The 25,783-nt window shown below is 37.8% G+C and overlaps 1 protein-coding gene across 1 annotated transcript in view; it reads right to left on the bottom strand.

Moving 5' to 3' along the window:
• Nucleotides 1–1,237: 1,237 nt before the first annotated feature.
• DENND1B (DENN domain containing 1B) overlaps nt 1,238–25,783 on the bottom strand; it is a 170,212-nt gene continuing 145,666 nt past the window's right edge. The window contains exons 21-23 of the mRNA XM_072867433.1: nt 12,413–12,492; nt 10,988–11,204; nt 1,238–9,757 (exon numbers count right to left, since the gene is read on the bottom strand). Of these exons, the coding sequence (XP_072723534.1) occupies nt 9,206–9,757; nt 10,988–11,204; nt 12,413–12,492 (849 nt within the window). The 3' untranslated portion in view covers nt 1,238–9,205. The remainder of the gene's footprint in view (nt 9,758–10,987; nt 11,205–12,412; nt 12,493–25,783) is intronic.

Genomic DNA, 25,783 nt, shown 5'->3' with positions numbered 1-25,783 from the left:
TTATCTGAATACCAGCAAACCCACAACATCACTTCAGGCATTGCTTTGGGGTTTTTTTTGTTGTTGTTGTTACCGCTTGTCACATCAAATAAAAATCTAAATCTATGAATTTGATAAAGTTACTTTTCCTTTTGTGAACATGAGGTTAACACACAGTGAGTTCTGGAAAGAAAATGAAATGCTTTGTCCATCATTCAGGTATGGCTGCAGCTGCACGGTGTAAAAGTGTCTTGCAAAAGCAATGTTCTCAGCTGCTTCTGAAGCACAAACAACCAAGAAGCTACTAATGAATAGGAGCGTTTATGACTTCTCGTAAACAAGTCCCCAACAAGACACTGCTTTGAGTTAGATTTTTCCCTCAAATGCCACAATTCTTAATAACATGCCAGCTTTCATACTCAGGGTGCTACCATGTGACTGGTACACCAAAGCCCTCTGAAAGAATTAATTTTTCACGGACACTTGGTATAGTTGTATCAACAGGAACAGAGTCCTACAGTATCACCTGTGGAAAGTTTGCCAACTTAGACTAACTTGTCTTATTACCTCCTCTTTTTCGATCCTTTCCCATGCTTCCGTTTGAAAGAACTTACTGAACTGAAACATCCATAGAAAGCAAGCTGCAACCACACTCTCGGTGCCCTGAGATAACAAACTAAGGAAAGCAGGCAAACTTCACCTGAAAGACTTGATCTTCATACTTGCTCACTCCTGCAAAAAATTAAAGGCTTCTACATTTTTAGGATGTCCTCCATCAGCTCATAATCTGGACCTATGACAAGAGGTTCATTGTCACAGCTGTCTGTTTTCAGAGCTGAATAAATATGTGGGAACATCGACTGGCAAAATGAAGAAATGGCTGCAAGATGTGCTATGCTTAATCTAGCAGTGAAGATCCCTGCGCTACCAGCCTTCACAGCTTGTATCACTCTGCTAGCTACAGCAAGCTAGTACAAGTCTAAGAGCAAGTGTTAAAATCACACCTTCATTGTTTTGCTTGAACACAATTTGTAATTTTTTCATCAGTTGTGGACTGAGTATATCAATATTGAAACCACGGTCGCTATGGTTTGTCTGCATAAGATACCAAAATGCTTTTAATTTAGAAGAGTGAATCACAGATCAAATTATACTCCATAGACATTTAATGTAAAACCCTAACTGAATTATAGTTATACACTTGCATAAAATGACACAGCAAAGCATCTATATTAAAAAGTTAAGTCGTATCTGATAACAAATGCATGATGTGTTACTGTTTTATGTGTTATTTAGCCTGCCTAAGTTACGAATAAACCGTGTCTTCGTCTTCATTCCTGATCACCACCGAAGCCAGGAGGTGCTTTCTGCATCAGCCCCTGCCCACCAGCAGCGGGAAGGAAGGCAGGCCACCAGAGGGGCCGGCGACTGACAGAGCTGCGCAGGCCAACAGTGCCCTGGGTGCAGGCGGGGCTGCCGTCGGGGCGCGAGGAAGGAAGAGCGGGTGGTGTCCAGAGCAGGCTGGCGTGCTGGGGGTTGAAAAGGTGAGGTCCCAGCGACTCTCAGCGGCACGCGGTCCGACCCTTCAGTCGGATCCCATTACAGGTATTACGGGAGGTCGGGCATCCCTCTTCCCTCGCTAGCAGTATCCTCAAGACCTCTCTGATACTTGTACTTGGCCTAACAGTACAAAAATACCTGGTAATATCCGGTGGTTAAAGGTTCAAACCATCGCACCCAGCAGTTATTACTACTGTAGCTTCTGCTTGCATTTTGCCCTTAATATCTTAATTTCTTAATCTATAAAATAATACACCTACTTTTTTGGTAAGAACTTGAAGATCTACAGACCAAAACCAGCTGTTTAACAAATAGGCATGATTAGCTAAGATTTTTAAAAGAAGCAAAATACCATTGGAATTATAAAGGACATCAGCATTTAACTTTTGTACTGTATGAACAGTAATTAATAAGAAAACATATTCAGCTTTCTCTATATTTGAGAAACTGGAATGATCATTCAATGGAGAAAAAATTCCAACATAATACAGTATCATTGTATTATTTTAACCTGTGTGCCTGATAAGTATGAAAATGCTATTCAGATCAACCCATCAAACAAGAACCTGCACCACCCAAGGAATTTTGATATCGTAAAGTTTTATTTTATAGTTCAGTGTTGGGCACTTTATGGTAATGTGGAGTTCACCAAAAACTTCTACTGACGCCACAAACTTGGAAGAAAAAAACCCCAACAAAACAAAACACACCACACACACACATCACAGCTCGTTTACTATATCTACACAGTGCACTACTGACAGTAGTCTAAGGTCTGAATTACAGTTCTTGAGATGACTTCAAACAGTAGTCCAGAGGGTGCAAAAGCATGGAGTAAATTCTTAGATTTGGTTCTAGTTTTACTAAAGGTCAGTAACTAACTAAGTTTTTAAAACTGTTAGCATAATGCTGGCTTTTTTTTTTTTTTAAATCTCTGAAATTATTAAAATTATCAATAAAACCTCAAAATGTCCTGTACTTCATGCCTTTCCTACAAGTATTAAAGGCTCACAACAAGGAGATTATCAGGAATGGTTTTCAAAGGTCACTGAAAAAACATTCTGAAAAAAAATCAGAAGCATTGGGATACATAACATTGCTTTGTTCTGTGTTGAGACATTTCGCATTGTATCTGACACAGATCTAAAAACAACAAAAACAAATTGTCAGTTGGCTAAACATGTAAGCATTTTAAATTTATCTTCCTCCTCAAAAATCATGAAGTAACAGACGTGATGTGCTTGTGCGTAAGCTGCATCAAGACTACCTGTTCCACAGTGCTTTATTGCCTCATTCAAGTATATTAATTTAAAGAAGTTCTCAAGGGAAAACAAAAGGTTAAAACAAAATGTACATCAATATACAAAGAAATTAATTTACAAAAAATTAAAAGGATACTGGCAACATTAGTAGATATTTTAAGTAATGACTTACAACAATTAGGGATGTCACAAACTAAATTCTTAATAAATATGGTCATTACCATGAACCCTCACCTCATTGGTGGTACTGAAAAGCAGTGCTTAACTCCTCATCTTTTTATCAAGGATAAATAAATGATCAAATGATAAACTAAACATCATAAATTCTAATATTAAACTTTACTTCAATTTAACTGGGTTATAGTTTTAAGAATTACCTAGAACTACTGGTATGCGAACATTGGCTTAGGCCTTATTATTTCCACAGAATGTGACATCCATAATCATTCCCGTCATTGGAAATATACATTTGCCTCATTAGAATATATTCTTTATGTTTTTATCATACAACCATATTTCAAAGCTACATGTAATTTTACACATTTTTGAAAAATACCATTTCAAGGATCTGCTTGAAAAGCAGATGTGCACTACTAAATTACTTTGAAACAAGGAGAAATATTGCACAAAATTCACTGATGATTTGAAAGTCAACTCATTTCTCCCCCACAACCAAGTAGCTCCCTTATTTTTAACAGAAACAGAATGTCAATTCACACAGAATTGTAATAAATGTCAACGTACTTGAACTCAACTTATTTTTCAAATGCTAATACTGTTACCAGACTCTAAATACAAATGTGATTAGTATTGACCTAAGTAATAGTACAAATTCATTTGAGTACCTTTACTACAGTAAACCTTGGAGTAACTTCCAACCGTGTTACCTGCTTCATACTCCAACCCAGAAGAGAACAGCAACGGCCCTGCCAACTACACGGATGGTAGATGGCCCTCTAGACTAAGGTGGCTGTGGACTCATCAGGCAACTCTATTTAGAAGAAGTTTAGCAACTTCCAGGAAAGACCTATCAAGTACTTTCAATTGGCCACTGACTAAAACTGTAAAACAGACATTACAAAGCAAATTAAGGAAGGTTTTGTACAAAAAAACATACCATCCCTTTTCCATTCCTTTATTTTCAACCACCCTGAAGATCATGAATTCTAGACCAGCTGTGGTCCATGCCCTTGGGGTGAAGTTGAGGACACGTTCTATTCAGCCCAGATTCTGTTAACAGGTAAACAACGCTTGGCAAAGACATACACATCTAATAGCAGCAAAGAAGTTACTGAAGACAAGTCACATCACCATTCATACTGTTTTTGCTGGTGCATTTATTTCTACATTCATTCTCCAAAGATTTACCGCGATATCATGTGAACAGACAGCCTTCACCATCCTGAGCTTTGCAATAAGGAAGCTGCTTGCCTCAGACGTAATTTTATTAGCTACATTTGTTTAGCCTAAAATTTCAGGCTGCTGGGAACACGCTGGCTGGAGTCTCACAGCACCTGGACTAGAGCCTGGCACTAAGAGAGAAGATGCTAACTCCCTTGGAAATAAAGACCACTCTTGACCTCTGCCTGCGCAGTCAGGGAGGTCAGCGGTTACGGGGCTCCTTTCTGCAGGACAGGGTACTACAGTCAGCATTACACAGGAGGTGCATTTGCAAACAGGCCTCATGCTGGCACTTTGATTATTGCATGAAATGTTTCTTCAATTAATTACATGCATAGAGAAAAGATTTTGGATGTTCCTAGCAATTCCATTAGACAGCTGCACCAATGAAAGATTGTTCTGTAGGGCTGAATACGATTGATTGTAGGTGGAGAAATAGAAGCTGTTTTAAAAACCTGGCTTAACTGTTCTTTTGCCTAGACTTTACATGGTTTACAAGAACACAAGGTTGTAACTAGCTCATTCTAAAACCTGAAAAGACATCAAAAACAGATTTTTGAGATCTAAACCACTCCTCTAATAGATTGGGTGGGATTTTCAAAAGCACTCAGCATGTGTCTAAAACTCCAGCTGAAGTCTGTTTTACAATGCCTGAGAGGGGACTTCAGCCAGTGCTGAGGAATTCTGATGACCCCACCCAAACAGCAGCAGTATCACTGAAATGCTAAATGACAATGAAGGGTTCAGTCAACAAGTTATGACAACTTCTACAACTACATTTTTCCTTCAGAACAAGTCTATTTTTCAGAGCTACACGATGCCCAAATATGTGGGATGGAAGAGCAAACCACTGCCTACTCTACACAGACTGCCCTCTGCATGCTTAGAGGGTGGGTAGGGCTCACCCTTGCATCCGCAGTACTGTCCTTCCCTGAATATCTGCACTGTTTTTCACATGTTGCATCTCTATACACATGGATGGGAAGGCTTTGACTGGGACAACATATTATCCATTCTGCAAATCCCACAGGGGATTAATTCCTTAGGCAATATTACTTTTGCCTACATGGCTGGGTTGGAATCACTACAACTGAGCTAGAACATTAAACAATATCCTGAAATCTGGACTTCCTCAAAGTTATCATCCCTCCTGAGGGCTCCCAGGCTCTGCTTTGTTACCGCACTGGAACAATGCAGGAATCCCTTTCTCCTTCTAGTGCCCTTACTTATTTCCTCCCAAACCAGATGAGCGATATGGCTCATTTCAGGCAGACATCTATGCAAAACGAACTTGAAGATACTAAATTCAAGTCCTAGTTTGACGGTCTATGTCAGAAATTTGTTCCTAAGTGTAAGTAACAGATTACAAAGCTTAATCAAATAACCTGATATCTCCCTTAAACAGGAGAAATGGGAAGATCCTGAAGAGATGCCTCTGAAGAAGACCACAGGAGCTCTGACTAAGCAGAATTCAGTTCTCACCAGTAGCTGGTGATGAACGTTGATGATTTTCAAAGACATTAGAAGGATTTCCACAAATAGAAAGCATACAAGTATAAAACTTGTAAAAAGTACTGGACCTGGACAATTTATCTTAATATAGAACCCAATGTGGTAATAAAATACTGTATATGTAGCCAATAAACAGTTTTATATTATCACAAGGACAGAAAACAGCAGTGTTGAACCCGAAATATCAGTTTGGACTCTTATCTGTTTGGTAACTGGTAATTCTGCTTAAATAAGGCACAAATATTAGCCTTTTTAAAAGATCGCTGATAGTAAGTGGAAAAGATTCTGTAATATTACAGATTTTAAAATGTACCTACAGTTAAATTCAACACAGATATAAGACCAAGTTATTTTTGAACACATGTAAGGTTCAAAACCAAAAAAGACACACTATTTAATGGCTGTAAGCACTCTATGGGCTTTATAAATAGTAAGGAAAGAATGCAGCATAAGCACAGTAACTAGCATTTTGATGGCAACTGAAATAAAAATAATTCTAAGTTGAATTTTACCTTCCATCTTTTAGCTTAGCTGTTTACTTCTTTTCAGCCTGCATTTTCAGTCAATGAAACAGTGAATTATTACCACGATGCATCAATTTTGAAAGATTTCACTTTCAAACTTTCAATTTTATGACCCTTATAATAACTATAAGAATGTTAGCAGCCTCACACGGCTTCCATATTTGTCCCACAAAGGTGAGAATGGGACAATCTACCTGATAATAGGAGTTCAGTGCCTAACTCTCATGTAAAGCCAGTAAGATTTATTCCATCAGAGAGGCATTTCTGAAAATCGTTTTCTGGCAGCATTCCTGGACTTATGTGTTTGATGGTTTTGAAAGTAATGATAGCCATAATTTCTGATTTTTTTCTGGTTTTCCCCTTAGGACATTAATACTGTTTATTATCGGTAATACACGAAGAAAATAAAACATCATCTTAGATGGAACCGTGGACAGAAACACCATGTCAGATGCAGAGGAAAAGGAAAGGTGAATCTTGAAATTCTCGTCAACAAAATTCAAGGACATAAACGAGAACAAGTGAGAAGCGCTACAAACACACAGACCTTTGTGTTGCCTGTCTTAGACACACTTAGCAGCACTACCTTTGGGTAATGTTTAGTACTAGCAAAGGAGAAGAATGCCCTCTACTGAGTCATTAATACTGCCTCTAAACAAGTATGCGTGAGGTTGCCCTGCAGCTTTCTCATCTGAACAGCACCTGAGCCACCTGGTCTGACCCACCTGGAAAGGTTATAGCTAACATTTTAAATAATTGTTATGATACTTTTGATTTTAATAGTGCAAAATATTTTGCCAAATAACATCTTCATGTTGTTAAAAAAAAAAAATCCCCTTCCAGGTTACATACCATGTTGATACACAAGAGGAAACCAACAGATAGATAAATACTTCGGAGTACAGACCTCTGGACATACCACCTCTAACTCTGGAATACTGAGATTCTGCAGCAATGCAGATTGCAGATGCCCTCAGGAATGGTCATGCTCTAAGCAGACTGAAATACCTGCTTACAGATATTTCTGTAAGATTTGCACTTTTACAACCTTTTATCTTCATTGCCCTGATTAAAAAAAATATAATTCTGGAGGCTCATCCTCAATGACAAGTACTGGCCCTGGCCACCTCATTCTGGAACAAGCTGAAACTTTTGCATGAACAAAACCAAGGTCTCACTCTACTCCATCTCTTTGGTAAAGCATCAAGCATTGCCTCTGTAATGATATGGATTCATTCCCTTAGGTCAGCTGCCTTGTAATAAAGCAGCCAAAATAACCCTTTCCATTTGTGTTAGCTAGAAGAAAAATTCATTCATAAATCTCAATGTGGCAACTGATACGAAACTTTGCTAGAAACTACTATTAAGATATTAAAGCACAATCTGATCCAAATACTGACCTCATGAATGTGCTCACTCAGGCCTATACTGAGACTAAGACTAACCATTCATGCCAAAGAGGGAAAGAAAGAAAAAAGGCTTCTGACATGAGTTTAGAAGAGCAGAAGCACATTCTTCTCAGGCACAGTTCATTTTATACCCATGTGTTACTTCTGCCAACTGCATCACAAATATCCTTCAAAGTTGAAAATTCCAATCTGCTGAAACTTACTTCATGCCTTTCCTGTCCTGAGCTATTGTGGAGGACAATGCATGTATGGTAAGGTGGAGAGGTGGAAAAAGAAAAGGGGAGGAAAATTAAAAAATAAAAAGAAAATGAAAGAGCTGCTCCATGTAGCAGCAAGAATTTTCAGACTTTAAATATCCAAATATTCCTCAGGAATGCTGCCAGAAGGAGGACAAATGCTTGTTCTAAATACAATATACATCAAGTCCACCTATTCTCCTTCACTGAGTTTAGAAAGAGATTTTTGGTTGTTCAACTTGGCTAAAATGAGAGTTGGATATATGCAGTCTCAAGCGGAATCTGTAATTTTAGTTTTCTAGTGTTACAAGTAACTTTCAGTCATGACTCCTTAATAATTTAACTAAATATGACTTCTAAGTAACAGTAATTCAATCTACCTTCAAAAAGGTAGCTACTAAAAATGGAAAGAAAATAGTTCAAAAGAGGCACAAATTAGTTTTCAAACACCATTAAACTGGAGAAAATAAAAGCTAATAGAAATCCATCAATTCCACTTACAATTTCCTTTCTGAAAATTTTTAGGTAAAATAGTCTACCTAGGGAAACCGGATAATATGTCTTTAAAGTGTCTTAGTTGTAAACAGAAGTTAATAAATGTCACATTATAATTCAGCACTTCATGTACTTTACAGAAGAGAGAAAAGTATGCGCTACCTTTTCGAAGTCTGGAAGACAGGGCCACAGTTTTAGTTTGGAGTAAATTCCAAGTTATATTCACAAGAAACTCCTTAATCTAAAAAAAGTTTCCTTTTCCCCTCACTTTGCTGAAGCAAATTCTTGCCATGGAAAATCATTATTGCTGTTTTGTAGATTTGCATTCATCTTCTAAGATAGTTAAACCACTTCTCAAAAGATTAAGGCAATTATTATTCATTACAAATATTAACATTTGTACATTTCAGACAAATCAGATTGCTCGGTTCATTTCATGCTTAATGGGATTAATATAGTACCTTCAAAACCTGGTCACCTGTTAGGTGATACCTTTCCTGCTGCTTAGAGGAAGAAAATGCTAGGAAGCACCATACACCTGCTGTATTTTTAACACAGAGACTAACTAGTACCTGATTTAAGAGTGCATTCGTATATTTAGTTCCATTTTGTGGACCTAACTACAGCCAACAAACGAACTGGGTAAACATAGAAGCAGATGTCCCAATGGCAGAAAATGCATACTCAACTGACGAGAATTATTTTTATAATTGAAGATCTCTTATTCCTTTTTCATCTTTTGGTTATGTTACAAGGAGTTATATGGAGTCCTGAGTAGTCTCCCTTTAACTTCTGATGGGAGTCAAGTTTCTCTTCTCATAGTTTTCTTACGTTTTATTTCCACTGCTACTGCTGGATAAGCTATCCTTTGAAATATTTAAACCATAGCGAAAAGCAGAACTCAGTTTACATAATGACACCACTTCTTGAAGAAGCCCACCCTCTTCTGGAGTTTCATTTCCTTCCTTCCCATCTTTCTCCCAAGGGACTAGAATGGATGGATGTTGAGCAAGACTTGCTGGGAGCTGATCTTCTGAGGTATTGCTTAGTGTTTCATTCCGCTTTGCATACTTATAGGAAGAATATCCTGCATTGAAACTTTCTAGAGAAGCAAACTGGGCACTTGATTGTACTGGTGATGGGGATGTCATACTAGTTGTGTCCATCTTGTCAGTAATAAAGGTTTTGTCACTACTTTCTTCTTCCAGCCTTGAGAGAGATTCTCTATGACCATCAGAAGAAAGTTGCTTCCTTGGCGATGGAGGGAGCTGCTTCCCATGGAGAACACTGTCATCCTGACCTAGGTTCCACTCTGCTTGATCATTAGCACTGCTGCAGAGCAGGGTAAGGTTGCTCTCACTAGGTGCATTTGACTTGTTCTGAAAGAAAGAACATATGTTTATAGTTAACGTCACAAGAAACGTCTCTACACTGGCACTTTTGAAACAAAAATACTGTAATGGATTTTGTGTGTTCCTGAATCATGGATCCCCTTTGAGGTTCAATGTTACAAAACAACAATCCCAGAAACAATGTTAGATCGAGTGTTTTTACACTTCCTCACCAGAACACTCTGTCTCTTATCCTAAGGATTGCCTTTTGTGCAGAGGAAGGATGTCTCCCCTGTCCATTCCGTCTTTGCACAAGCAGTTTTGACAGTGAACAAAGACACACTTTGCTGGTTTGTACCCATAATATGAGAAGGAGCTGGACTAAAACTAAAAACAGATGGCATTTCCTCTTTGCTTCAGTAATTAATTATACCAACTTTCAATATTAAATTTTTTTGGCTAAACAAACAAAAATGGGCATTTTATTACTGTGACCCCTATGTGACACATAATATAAAATTTTACAAGCTTTTTAAACATTTGCATCAGAATTTGCTGTTCTAGTAACAAATCTTCTACTATAGGATCCCTTTCAGTGAAAGTAAATGCTGGACAGCTGATATGAGCTGGAATTCAAAAACACTACCATTTTTTTGGCTAACATCACAGCAGTGACTTGGTGAGGGTTTTAACGTTGTAGGCAAGCAGTTTGTTTACACTACAGGTCCTGTGTGACTCTACCTAAAAGGATCAAGAAGCCCTCTCAGAAAGCTCTGGAGTACTATTCTAGCAGTGTTTCAGGTGCAATTACCACACAGATCCCATGACTTAATCAAGATGGAAACATCACCATATCACTATGACTAGTTTAAGGATGTAAGGTGAAAATGGAAATAAATACCTTCTAAACCACATTAAAAAAAGACTAAAACCAGCTCTGGGAATACCAGATTGAACAGCTAAATATAATATTAAACTATTTGATTACATAAATTATTACATTATTCACAGCTCTATATGTGGTTACTGTTACAAGGGAAAAATACTGTTCCAAGATGACTTGATAAACTGGACAAAGGTGTAACCAACCTCTTGGCTGGTGAAAAACCATCATGCAGTGGCCAGCATGGGCGTACTGTTATGTAGCCCTAGGAAGACACACTAGCAATTCTAAGGACTATGCTGCAGTGTCTGAGGTGCATGTTGTTGATTCCACAAGTGCAGGATCCCACTATAAAGGGATTGGAGATGTTTTTCAAAGGAAAGCAGAAGACTAACCGCAGTCTTGTAATCAATGTCATCCATTGACCTAAAGAAATCCAGGCTCTTTGCTCCCGAGAGCTTTCCTTGATCTGAACTGTGTGTGCTCAGCGTGTCCAAAATCTCCCCAAGCAAGTCCATTTCTCCTTGATGCTGAGGAGTTATTCCAGTTTCACCAGAACCATCACTATCATAAAAGTAAGCAGAAGCTTCTTCACTGTCTTCTGATGATAACCTGAAAATAAAAACTTTTCCATCAGCTAGGAACATAAAAACCATTTTATTACAGCCACTTCTGAAAGTAAGTAGGAGAACGCGTTCCAAGACTTTTGAAAGGGAACATAAACCCGGAATTTCTTTCTACTCAAGAATTTTCCTAAACATAGATGTATGACATCTATGGAGATGCAGTTACCATTAGCTGGTTTTCCTTTCTCCTGGCTCTTCCCCAACCACTATAACAGTTATTTCAAGTCACCCTTAACATGACTTCCCAAATCTTCCCTCCAAATTTTACAGTTATTCCAAAATTGCTTCATCTTTTCCCTTGTCTACACCTTATATTTAGGTCAGTGTTGCTACACCTCTCTAGCTGACCTAGCCACATACATTGTCCTAGTGGCAAGACGCTCATACTGCAACTCTTCTTCTGTCATATGACCAGATTTACTGGAGTACTGCTTATCTGCAAGGAGAACTGGTGCTTTTGTCTCTTCCCCTTCATTCATTGCAATACCCTTACCTCTGATCCCCATACTACTGCAGTCTTTCCCTACCTCTGTCTATCCAGAATACTACTACAAAGGGTATTTTCATGGCTCGCTGTTTTGATGATATCCTTTGAACACTTCAGTAGCTACCTCTTCCCTACTGCATCTTGGCTTAAGCTGCTTCACTTCGCTTTCAAGGTCCTTCATGGTTTACATTCATATGTTCATTATCAAAACTCATCTCCTGAATTCACAGGATGCCTCAACGCAGCTTAAGCCTCAACTTACGATTTTCCTCTAATTCACACATAGCAAGACCTTGATATAAAACTCACAAGGCAATATTTCTCTTTCAGACCCTTCAGAAAACTTTCCATGGTCATGACCATAACACAAGACTTAAAGAATAGATTAGCTGAGGTGACTGCCCACCATGTTGACGAATATTATTTTGCTGCTTCTTTGTGTATGTAGTCTATCTTTTTATCTCGTGTCTGTGGAGACTGAGGATTATGTCAAGCTCTTCTAGGCACTATAAATAATGAAAAGATATAATAGCCTGTCCCTCTTTTTAAAAGCAGATTTAATCCTAAACTACCTGACATCATCTAGATCAAGAATCAAGCTATCAGCCTGGACAGGAGAAAAATGTGTAATTTGAACTCAACTTTGCTCAATAACGCTAGTTATCCTTTCTCCCATACATACACACACATCCAAGCAGGTTTCTTACTTGCTTGTTCTCTCAATTTCATCATCATCGTCTTCATCCAAGGGAAAATCCTGGTTACTGAGACGCTGGTTGAAACGAGTCTGGAGGATAGAAAATTAACATTTTATTTTTTGTTTATTTTTTCTATTTCAGCATTACTTATTTGGAGACTAGCTGCCACTTTACTCATTAAGACTTCCTGAGCACTTGAGGAAAACCACATATCGATCGAGTCTTCTAAAAGTTGTTATAAGAGGATGTGAAGTCCTCAAGTGTCACCAATTAAAGAGGAAGAGAACCATTTTTCTTCATGGCCTATGGAGGGCCTTATTATTTATGCAAAGCCTGGAGTGCCTTATTATTTATGCAAAGCCTTGATTAGCATAAGGACTGGCTGTTGGAGGAAAAGCATCACTCAAGTCTACTACCTACCCTTTCTTGCAAGTATATCACAAAAAGCACTGTGGTTTACTACTTTCTGATAGAAATATTTGCCAAGTTTTGGTTGATGTGGTCTGCTGAGCATGAAGAAAAATGGACTTTTGAGGTAGCAAATACAAAAGAAGTCAGGAGTCTCTTTACATAGCTATATTTATGTTAGGGTGTTAAACAGAATTGTAGAGTGAGTAGTATGCCAGCTCGAAAACTGTGCACTAAGAATGCCTTTGTGCAGGATAATTTACTGTAAATTACAGTTAACTCAAAGTTAGCATACACTCAGAGCATCCCATGGGGAGCTTATGTAGAATAGCTGGTGTGCTGTAAATCCACACACTACCATACTGAGTACTCACTAACTTGTTATATCACATTATTTAGCAAACAGAACCAGGATAAAGATTTCTACAATACTTGAAAAAAAATCTCTATCTTCATAGAACAGTTTGGGTTGGAAGAATCATAGAATGGGTTTTGATTGCACCTTAAAGATCTTCTAGTTCCAACCCCCCCTGCCATGGGTAGGGACACCTTCCACTAGACCAGGTTGCTCAAAGCCCCATCCAGCCTGGCCTTGAACACTTCCAGGCATGGGGCATCCACAACTTCTCTGGGAGACCTGTTCCAGTGCCTCACCATCCTCACAGTGAAGATTTTCTTCCTTATATCTAGTCTAAATCTACCCTCTTTCATTTTAAAGCCATTCCTCCTTGTCCTATCACTACGTGCCCATGTAAAAAGTCCCTCTCCAGCTTTCTTGTAGGCCCTCTTCAGGTACTGGAAGGCTGCTATAAGGTCTGCCTGGAGCCTTCTCTTCTCCAAGCTGAACAATCCCAACCCCCTCAGCCTGTCTTCATAGGAGACGTGTTCCATCCCTCTGATCATATTCGTCACTCTCCTCTGGACTCACTCCAAGAGGTCCACGTCCTTCTTATGTTGGGGGCCCCAGAGCTGAATGCGCTACTCCAGGTGGGGTCTCACGAGAGCAGAGTAGAGGGGCAGAATCACCTCCCTCAACCTGCTGGTCACACTTTTTTTGATGCAGCCCAGGATACGGTTGGCTTTCTGGGCTGCAAGCGCACACTGCCAGGTCACGTTGAGCTTCTCATCAACCAACACCCCCAGGTCCTTCTCCTCAGGGCTGCTCTCAATCCATTCTCCACCCAGCCTGTATTTGTGCTTGGGATTGCTCCAACCCACGTGCAGGTCCTTGCACTTAGCCTTGTTGAACTTCGTGAGGTTCACACGGACCCACCTCAAGCCTGCCAAGGTCTCTCTGGATGGCATCCCTTCCCTCTGGTGCGTCAACCACACCACACAGCTTGGTGTCGTTGGCAAACTTGCTAAGGGTGCACTCAATCCCACTGTCCATGTCGCCGACAAAGATGTTAAACAGCACCGGTCCCAATACTGACCTCTGAGGAACGCCACTCATCACTGGTCTCCACTTGGACATCAAGCTGTTGACCACAACTCTTTGAGTGTGACCATCCAACCAATTCCTTATCCACCTGGTGGTCCATCTGTCACATCCATATGTCTCCGATTTAGAGACAAGAATGTCGTGATGGACAGTGTCAAATGCTTTACACAAGTCGAGGTACATTTAAGTCAGGAATTTTAGTCACTTGTGCTTCACAAATTACTGTCTTGAGGTCTGTGCATCTCTTAGACTTGTTTTGTATCAAAAACCCACAAAGATTAACTATGCAGGCAATCAATCCACTGAAGAGATTCTGAACCTTGGAAAACTGGCCATAATTTAAAGACATATGGATAGAATTTGTGCAAAGGGAAAACAGTGTTAGCTAACTTTAAAGAAAATCATATGCAAGTAAAAAGAAGTGCTACTGCCCACATCTCATCAGGCAGTTCACCAAATGCCTAAACCTACAACAAGCCCCTGGAAGAAATATGGCCTTAATTTCAGACTACAAGGAGCTTGGAAATCTAGGACTGTGAGGATTTCAGTACGTCACCTATTACAGATGTTGTCAGTGTTCTACATGTACTAGGACACTCTCTGTAACTTTTTTCCCCCCATTATTGTCAGGAATGTCCCAATGTTCACTCCTTATAGACTGACACATTTGTTCTTGTTCAACAAGACAGGATTTAATTAAAGCAGCAAGTTTTGATAACACTTTCCATAGTTCTTCATCCACACAGAGGAAATGTGGTTCTTAACATGTTAAACCAAATAGCAGTTGATAGAAAATGAGAGAATTATTAGAGTATTAAAAACTATGAAAGAACCCAAACTAAGCTTCATACTGAGCAAGAGTTATAGGATGGAATACAGAGAAACAAACTATTGATATTTCTAACTCTTTCCCAGTTTTGTAAATTCTTTGTGCCATTCCCATCAGCGTTGTAATCAATCATATCCCTGCTTGTAACTAAAGGGAGGTTAACTCTGTCTTAATTGATATTGTTAATTGGTTATCTTACTGATTATTGCCACAACTACAGTCACTGTTTTCAGTTTAAAAGTTGCTGCATTAAGTATTTATCTTCACTGGGACAATTAAAATACTTGGTTTCTATAACACTGGTAATTCACTACTTCCCCAAGAAAATTCTGGCATGGCATTCATTGTAATTAAAGTGCTAATCCTGGAACTGACTCTTGGAGGGCAAAACCCTGTCTCACTTTCTTGGAATTTGCATCAGAATTAGATGCTGCCATCACGATTACTTCTACTAATGTAAAGACAAGATTTTGCAGGAAAGAAGGTTCTTTAAAAATGTTGAGAAATTTCAGAAAACAAAACCAAAATCAACACATGTTCATCTGTAGATGGATTAACTCTGCCAATGGAATAAATTCCCATAAGATAACACTCACTTATTTGTTGAAATAATAAATAATGTTTCAAAGAGCATAGATGGCAAGTTTCAAAAAATAAAAAAATTTTAAAAAAGGAAAGAAAAAGAAAAAAGAAAGGTTGTGTCTTTGAGAAACAGGAACTGAATAAAATTAATTAGAATCAGCAAACACCACAGGCATAGCACTGGCCCCTCAGAGCATTTACAAACAGTAAACAAGCAAGTGTGCTAGTGAAAGGAAGAATAACATCATATAAAGGAATATAACAGCGCATATGTTGATAAACTTAAAAAATGAAACAAAACCTTTTCGTTCCTGATGGTCAGACTCTCTCCTTGAAAAAATATTTTAGTTACCAATTTAACTGTTTAGAGGTACAAAATTATACAGGAAGACTTTCAAGAACTAAACCAAATAAAATGGGATTTACATACAACAAAAAAAAAAGCAAAAGGGGAAGGAAAGGAAAATATCTGGCTGTAAATAACAACATTCTCCAGAGTTTACAGCTCTGTGAGCTAGCCATGGAGACAACAAGCACCACATGTTTTTGAATAGGTGACTTTCCTCTAGGAGCTGTAATAAAAACGACTGCAAGGGAGGGGTATGTCCAGACTACTTTGCAAAAAAAGAAAAAGAAAGAAAGAAACTCTTAATAAATTCCAAAAGGAGAACCATAAATCTTTTTCAATGCTCCACTAGGCAAAGTGACATAGTACGTGCACCTGCAAAAGCTGTCAAAGTAATTTAAGAAGTCCTTCCATTACTGACGTACCCTGCTGTTTGCAGTTATTTAAGCTTTTAATTTCTGTCTTTTCTGCATTTTGAAGTGTGTAACCTTTTTTATACCTTTTTATGAAAAAAGGACAGACTTCTGTTTCCTTCCTGATCAGCATTCTAATAACAACCAGACCATTTAAATTTATTACCACAAGAAATGATATGGTAACGCTCCTTTCTTGCTGCACCAGAACTTTATAAAAAGTCTTAATAGACTGCTGTCATGTTTTTTTCCACAAAATAAAGCAACAAACTTCTTTGAAGTACTCAATTGTTTTGCTTCTTCCAACTAGTTCTGCTTACATAATAAATCTATTCTTTAATGTGTCTACTTTATATCAAAAAATGAACAGGGATTCAACTTTTGCTATTTCAAATTTTTCTCGTCTTCAGGCACACTGCATTACAAGAACCCATCTCTCATCTTGCTCAGAAAATAAGAGAGTTCGACATACTTAAACACAACAAGGTCACACTCTCCACAAGCCACTGTTGAACCATCAAGCCTGTGTGTAAAGTACGGCAAAGGAACAACTGCAGCCAGCGTGAGGATATATCCTTTTTGTGTACATCGTATACATCCTCTTTTGTTTCTGCCCCACTTCAAAATCTCATCCCGCAAGTGGCCTGCTACCTATACAGTTGTGCTAAATGCTGATCACTGAAACCAGAAAAAGAAGGTGCTGACAGAATAAATACGGGTAGAACCAAACAAAGTGAGACTAGGTCCCTTAAACTGTTCTCTTCTGCTTGCTTGTAGCCTCACAAAATGTACTACTTTGGCATAAAAATGTGGACAAAATACATGAAGGCTAAAGGATTTAAATGTAAGATGGTTACATTCTTGATTGGGCATGAAAGTCAATCTTTGAAATGTCAGCTTTTTATTTAATGCTAGACCTTTCAGAAGCACAGCTTTCTGGAATGAGTGCTTATTGATCAATACTAAGGCAGGAAGTTTAACAAGGCTGCTGCTATTAATTGTCCTCAAAGTGAGAAACAAATAATCTTTTGATAAATGGCAGCACACATATAATTTCACATTTACTGGCTACTCAATACATCAACACATATAAAGTTTCAAGAAAAGAAAACTACTATGGTTTAAATCTATGAAGTAGTGTTTCCTTTGTCTGAAAAATTTAAAGATTATTCATGCAGTACGAGAAAACAAAATAAATACAAGTCCACTATTATTTATGATTCAGTATTTTATTTTACCTATCCTCCTCTACAATCCAATCGCAGGCATAATTATGGCTTCACTTCCAGTAGGGAAGCAGAAGATCTCTCAATCAAACTTTCTAGTTAAGTACAACCCGTTGCCTTCCTTTCTGGTTAAAGACTGTGACCTAAAGCAATGGATAATGAAATCACAGGAAAGTATTTCACATTACACTCCACAAGAGCTGAGACTGATGGGGGAAGAGGGAAAGAAGAGAGGTAAAGTATAGTTTCTAAACTTTCTCTTCTTCAATGCCCTTCTTTTTCTGGGACATGGTACAAACAACCACAAGCTTAAAGTAGTGCTAAGGATACCAATTAGCTACATGGACACCAGACTAGGATAGATGCAAGCAATAATTCCAGATTAATTTCTAGAAATGGTCCCTTCAAAAAATTACTTGTGTGCTTTTACTCACAGAAAGTAACACAAAGTAATGATGCCTCACAAAAATAATGTTCTGGTATCAGAAAAGTTGTCCTGGGTATAAATTCAATAGATATTATCTTAGATACCATATTTGCTTTTTAAATTATTATTATAACACAGGACTCTTGGATAATTTAAATACTGTTAACGTTAAATAAAAAAACCCTTCATCCTTCCTAGGATAGAAACCTTCTCTGCTTTAACAGATTCAGACATATAGGTGATGCATTTGAAAGAACACAAAGCAGTTGGAAACATCCACAGCTGTATGCCATGAGACAAAAGCGTCATCAATTCTGAGATCTTGTAATTAAATCAAGTAATTAAAATTATAGATCAAAATTAAAGATCAAGTAATTAAAATTATAGGGACACAGAGATACACAGAAAAGTAGGTTCCCCATGACAGAAAGAAATCCTTTTCTGTGGCAATAAAGAGCCTGCAAGAGCAGGAAAACCCCAAAAATCTGTTTAGAGACACAGACAACCAGAAATGTGTACACAAGAGTACGGGCACAGTACTTTGAAATGACAAGTAAGCTGTAATGCAACAGAGATCTCCACTGACTTCTGTAAAGTTAAAGGAAACATTAGTAACCATGCTGAGGTAGGATTTATTGTAAGTAAGGATGATAAATTTGTTGAGATACTTAGTCATGGATAGCACATTAGAATTATTTATGTTCTGAATTACTGTGGTGAAAAATTAACAAACTCTAAGCTTCCTACCTTTTATGTACGCTATACTCCTGAACACAAAAAATATTTGAGAATTTTGTAACACTGCTTTCAATTTTTAAGGATTAATCATGCTTCTGCAAAAATTTTTCAGAAGTAGTTCTGTTTTTCTCCAAAACAGCAAGTAAACTTCCATTTTCCCTGAAGAATTACAGACCATTTTTCCCTCAGGAAGCCTGCACCACCTCCTGTCCCTCCAAATCAGACCAGGACCCCACACTGCCCACAGTCAGGTATCACCTCCAAATAGCCAAATCTCGCTCACTCTTCTCAATGGCACAGAGACTATTTCTTTGTGAAAATGGCCATTTTCAGCTGACATACTGTGGCACTCTGCCACACATCATTCTAGCTGCAAAGAGTGCACCATCCAAACGCAGCCTGGCTTCACTTTAATTGGCAACAAGCAGAAGTGTTAGTCTTTTAAAATAGGACACAGAGATTTTCTGTGCTATTAGCAACAACTAAAGCAAGCACCTCTTTTATAAACAAGTATTCTTTATGGAATTTTTTTTTGTGTGGATGATTTTAAGAATCAGATTCACTAGGCAGAACTTCCAGTTACAAAAACTAACAAAGAAAAATACCACTTATTTTCCCTTTTTGATGGTTATTAAATGCCCTAGGTTTACTCAATGATTAGAGGGAAGGGAAATGACAAAATGGAGGGCTGAGGGGGTCACGGTGGACAGAGGAACAAGAAGATAAGGGGGAACACGCGTCAGTAGAGAAAAACTAATCAGTGTCCATATGTACAAAGGCATGTGAATATCCATATGCACAAAGGCAGAAAAGACAGCACATTTTTGACGTAACAGGAAAGTCAAGAGACCTGGAAGTAACTTGGGTGCACAGTGTGTGACTTAAGTGAATTGAAACAGCTATAAAATCAGTTTATCTGGCTGGAACGTGCTACCTATTTCCTACAACTCCTAAGCAGGTAAAACAGAGATTACTGATTAAATCAATCTTTCAGTTAAAATGTGCATCATATCCTTACATCAGCAGAACTATCACATGGTAAAATCACTGCTGGAAGCGCTGTTTGCAGATCATGTGTGACTTTTTTTTTAAAGGAAAGCTTACCAAAAAACTCTAAACATGTTAAGTGAATAATAAAAGTGACTGAAGTTAAAAATGTATGACATGGATGCGATCCTAAACACAAACATCATAATACCTCCAAACTTCAAGATTTAATGGGAAACACCAAATGACACAGAACTTTAGACAGATAAAACCTGAGCAGCACTGAACTCTTGTCCATCAAACCTATGGACAGTGGCAAAGTCTATTTGATGGAAGCTCTGTATGAAACATGAAAACAGAGAGACTGATCACATTTGCAAGAAAAAAGATTGTGCCTTGGAAACAGAAATACTGACTCCAATCACATTTCTGTATAAGGCTCCCAACCAGAAGAATTAGTTAGCAAGGAGAAGTCCCTCCTTGTTTGATACCAGTAGGAGTCTTCTGCTCAAAGAAGGTCTTTCTCCACAAGGTGCTGGGAAACATGGATGGCACTCGGATTTGGATTCCCTTTACTAATTTCAGATACTTTAGAGCCTAAATTAGAAAATAAACAGCAGGAGAGAGGCATCATCAGGATGTAATCTAGATTCTAGGTGGGCTGAATTGCCCTTTGGCATGCGCGCCTCTTTCCACTTTCTGCAGAAAGAACCCAGGGTAGCACTGCTACTAACTTCAGCATCTCAGCAGTGTCTAAAATTAGACAGGTTGAATTGGGGCTTTCACATTCGGAGATGCTGAGATCCCTACAGGAAAGGCTTTTCCTGTTTCTTCTACTTCTTCCTTTTGTCCCCAGCCATACTTTATTCTTTAATTGAACTTCTTCATTTTTGTCACTCTTATGTACAGGATTAGAGAAAGAAAGAAAAGGTTGGGAAACATACAGTACTAGAACTTAAGTTTTAGACATAAGGTTGTGCTCTCCAAACTTTCAGGCCAGAGGGCAAAAGCAACGTGGATGTTGGGACACAGGTCCCAACTATTGGCTGACAGTTCTTCTGGCTCCCTGCTTTGGCTAGGTGGAGGCAAAACGCGACCCTTGGAGGACAGAAGATACACAACAAATGAAAGCAGAAGATACCACTGTTATATTAAGATGTCAAATTCTCCTCATGAAAAAATTAATCCAATTATTTCAATTAACTATTAAGGACAGAAAGGTTCATCCAGTTTTGACTGTACTTTGTGAAACAGCATTTTTCTTTCAGATCCTTCAGAAAAAATAAATCTTGGTAGATATATCAGTATGGTTCATTTGTTTGTAGAAGACAGACCCTCAGAAAGGCTGCCTTTCTATTTGTTAAAAAACTAAAAGAGGTGACAACAACAGCCAGAAAAAGCATCTGCAAACTTTTTGTTTGTCTAAATGTCTCTCTCAGTAGGATAAATCAGAGGTAGATGTGCTGATGACTTTGCCCTGACAAAACCAAATGTTCCACTAAATGCCCACAGCGTAACAAAAAATTCCAGAGTGATTTCCTGACTGTAACCCTATCTTTCCACTCTTTTTTTTTTTTTTTTTAATTGGAATCATGGTAATTAGTGGAGAGATTTCTCAAGTGATGTTTACTGCAAAACTCAAAGGCAGCAACAAGGTTTATGGTGGTTTATGGGTGCAGAACAAACAGCAGAACTCTGCTGCAGGGACTTGCAACGGTCCTTCACTTAAAACTATGGTGAGAAGAGATCAGGGCAGAGAAGAGGAAAGAGCTCACACTAATAAAAATACTGAAATTAAAAAAAAAAAAGGTTTACAAACTTATATTGGTTTGTTTTTCTTTAAATGTGTTCACTGACTAAATTAAAATCAGTCACTGTCACTGTTTAGAGGCAGTATCTACTATCTTCTTGTTGGGAAGTTTGAGCAATCTTGTAATTATGCCTCTACTCGGTAGTGTATATTCCTGAAAATAAAATTATGCATGATGCATGAAGCATCTAAATGTTTAAGTTGCTCAAAATCCAGATAATCTTTCAGTTAAAAAAAATAAAGGAAGAACTGCTTGATTTCTAAGAGGTCTTGTGTTGTAAAAAGCAAGGTTTATACAAGGCAAAGGATATATGTGTGCCTGTACTACTTCGGAAAGGTATCAGAGCCACGAGAGGGCACTCTCGTAATCTACAATTTGAATTTTTGCTGCCTGGCTTTTTCATTTTTAATTAAAAGGAAATCTGCCTGTTTTGCAGAATGAAGAGATCTTACTTGACACATCAAGACAAAAGATTTTTCTCCAAATTAAAGGAAGCTAATGATATCTACAATATTTTCAAATTACACCACATTAGCTAAAAAACTGAATTTACTAATCAACCAAAGCTTACTTCAAAACTATATTTTACAGAAACAAAACATGATTTACATTAAAAACTAGCTCTTACTGTTTATGACATCTGTCAATTTGTAATATTTTAGTCAATGAGAGTAGAAGATACCTCCAGCTATATAACCAGTATTATCTGTGGATGCTAGGCATAGATGTGATCTCAAGCACATCATCTGAATCCAAATACAGGTAAAGGCCCTTAATCAGAGCTTTTATGTTTCTGAAATTATTGTGGAGTTGTCTGCAGGATATTTTTTTTTCCTATTTTTCTTGAAGGGGTTCAGTTACCTTATACAGAATATGTATATTCAGCACTGCATTATCACAAGCATTTCCTCTCCTCTCATGTTCCTGGAAAAGAAAGGTTTTCAGAATAGCCCACTCTCACCACCTTTTTCAGATAAGGAGGGTAATCAGTTACTGGAAGCCCTTTGTAGCTAATGATTATGTCATTTATTTTACTGGCCATTATAGGGGTATTGATAAATGGGGCAATCCTGAAGGTAAGGTTATTCTGAACACATCTACCTGCCTGATACTTGCTATCTTTGTTGAACAGAAGCCAAGTATTCCTACTGCAAGCTGAATTACATATTGTCTAGTTACTAGGATATACTGCAATAGAAGTGTAAAAGCTACATTTGCGATACGCTTTTAAAAAATAATAAAAAATGGTAATTCTCTTCCATTTGAGAATACCAAGAAAAAAGTTAAGTCTAACTTAGCTTTTATTACCTTATGCAAAAGTGTTTTTAAAACCTTCTTAGACACTGTATTTAGATCCTGCAAAGTCATGGGAAGTAATTCACTTGGTTTCTTCAATATACAAACATTTAAAGTAGTGCTGACACACAGGGATTCCTAGCAAATCCACACTTAGAATCCAAATACCCAAGTTTCCATTACGGCTGCAAGGTAGTGCATGCCTAAAGGTACAGGTATTACATACATTTCCTTAGAGACAAGGGGGCATTGCTAACTTACTAATTATAAAGTGAACCGGTAGTTCTTATTTGATATTCTGCAAATCTTCAAGAACATTTTATTAGCCACTAAATACATTAGGACTATTGACATCCTAAAATACTCCATTTTTAATAAGCTACCCTATCACCTGATATAACAGTAAAATTGCAAAGATCATATTCATGAAATCAAACAGATCTTCCTGACATTCTATCCAGGCTCATAATAAACACGCTCCCTTTTTAATTATATATTAATTTGGAACAATTTTATAGAGCTGTCACTGCATTTTACCCAGAAATCTGCATTACCTGGGAGTGTATAATGAAACAGAATTAAAACAGATTATGCAAAAACTGAATGCACAGTGGTCTAATACATGCACTGCCGTACCCTCCTCATCAATAGTTAAAGGAACTCAGCAATATCATTGGCAAGATACTGCAGAGTTGAAGCAATCTCATGCTTATATTGATTTTTATTTCAAAAATTTTAGCTGGTAATTTCTTATACCTTCTACATACCTAATTAATGTAGGAGATAAAACATACCAGGGACATATTATTAGATCTAGGCATGAAACAGTTAACAGCAGTGCACATGCCAAGGTTTTAATAAGGCTTAACAATAAAAAGCTTCAATCCTCCACTTTCACTAGATTTTGTTGTTGTGGTTTTCCCTTGCTTAGGGCAATCCATCTGTTAATGTTGACTTGCAATAGAGTTAAGCTCGCACACGTATAAAAAGCCTACAACAGCTAACCTAAGCAAGAGTAAGCTCAAATGAATATAACAGAGATAGAACAATTCATCTTAGGCAAAGATTAATTGTGTGTGCGCACACGCGCATGCACACAGGCACGTATGTGTGCACTCCCGTTATTTCTTTTTTTAGGAAAGACTTTCAAAATGCAAATTATAGGAGGGCAAGCTGATCACTACAGTTTGCAATAACACATTTAATTATTTATCCTCTGATTAGGTTTTGACAGCTATTTTATATGCTATAATTTGTTTTGATTTACTGTTAATTTTTTTAAAGTCTATTGCCGATCTGGCAAAAAAAGATACAATAAAACCACTATGACAGCAGTGATAAAGCTTAGTAAATATTCATTGCTAAAAACGGCTCTGCACTGTGACCAGTGCTGGTATTCTCCCTGGGCCAAACTGGCCTTGTTTTCAATAAAACCAGAGAAGTATCCTTTCCCTTGAGCCCTGTTAGGCTGAGGCTGCAGTTGGAACTGTCATCTTCACACAAAAGCAAAGGGGTTGGGTCTTACAAACGCAAAGCCTAATTGGGAGATCTTCATGGCTGTACCCTTGACATTTATTAAAGCCTCATCAACAAAACAGGAAATAACCGTACTAATTAGCAGACCCACATACAAACTATTATTTGTTGGGGTAAAAGCAGATTCACTTCCTATTGTAAAGGAAACATCCTCCCAGATGCCAAAATCCTGTTATGAACCAATTATTAAAATGATCTTTTACACCGAAGCAAACTTTCGTATCATACATAATGTTTCAAAGTAAATATGTTTTATAGCATCTCAGGTAACTATTACTTAGTATTTATGTTTAACTGTTTCCAGGAAGTGGAGAATGAAAAGCTCAATGCATACATCTAACATGACATAAAATATAATACCAAATTCTCTATATTTACAAGTTTTTAAATGTTTCAGTATGGAAGAGAGAGTAATAAAGTGCAGAGGTGCCTCTTGTTTGGAAGCAAGATGACCATTAAAAGCACTCTCTGTTTTGTTTGGGTTTTTTGTTTAGGTTTTTGGGGGATATTCAAATACACTGACATTGCAACTTAATCAATATCTGGTCCTTACTTTGAATATACATCAAAGTGCATGAACTGCATGTTAGCACTATCCTTATACTGCTATAGACACTCATGGGCACCATTTTAGAAATCTGAGTGGAAAGGTTCATTTAGAGGATAAAGAGTTACAGAAAAAAGGATTAAACCTGACAACAATAGCAATCTGTAAAATTCACTTTTTTAAATGGCAGATTCAGTACTAGATCAAACATAGTCTCTTTCATACACATGCACTTGTGAATGCAAATGTATATTTTTATTTGGATGTAAAGTTTAAAACCACCACTTATTCATAAAGAACTTGCATTTAGGTTATCTTATTCAAATACTTACCAAGAACAAAAATAAAAACAAGAGTAGCAACAGTATACTATTAATTTTTAGAAATACTTTGGTCTGTTTGCTTTTGGGGAGGAGGAAAAAGTGGGAATAGCATGAGTGACAGGTGAAGGAAACTGCGCAAGACCAGACTTCTTGGGGAGCGATCACCATTTGCTCCTTCCTGCCCACTGGGCTCATGTGACATTTGGGACAAGACACGGGACCTTTGGTTTGCAGCAGGGCAAAACTGCAGGGCTATTAGTTACAAGCTTCACTAGTAAACAAACCCTATATATGTACATGTATATGTATGTGTGTATACACAAACATGCATGTGTATATGTATATATGTAAACAAAACTATGGACGGACATGCACTCCTTCTGTCTTCTTTTCAAAATTAAAAGACGACTGGTAGAGACAGCAACAATGATATCAAAGGATTTAGCAGTATACAGCTGTATGAACACAAA

The sequence above is a fragment of the Ciconia boyciana genome, chromosome 7 (genome assembly GCF_034638445.1).
Source record: "Ciconia boyciana chromosome 7, ASM3463844v1, whole genome shotgun sequence".
Classification (NCBI taxonomy): Eukaryota; Metazoa; Chordata; class Aves; order Ciconiiformes; family Ciconiidae; genus Ciconia; species Ciconia boyciana.
Note: the sequence above shows the minus strand (reverse complement) of the source record. Positions and strands in the feature narration are given on the sequence as shown.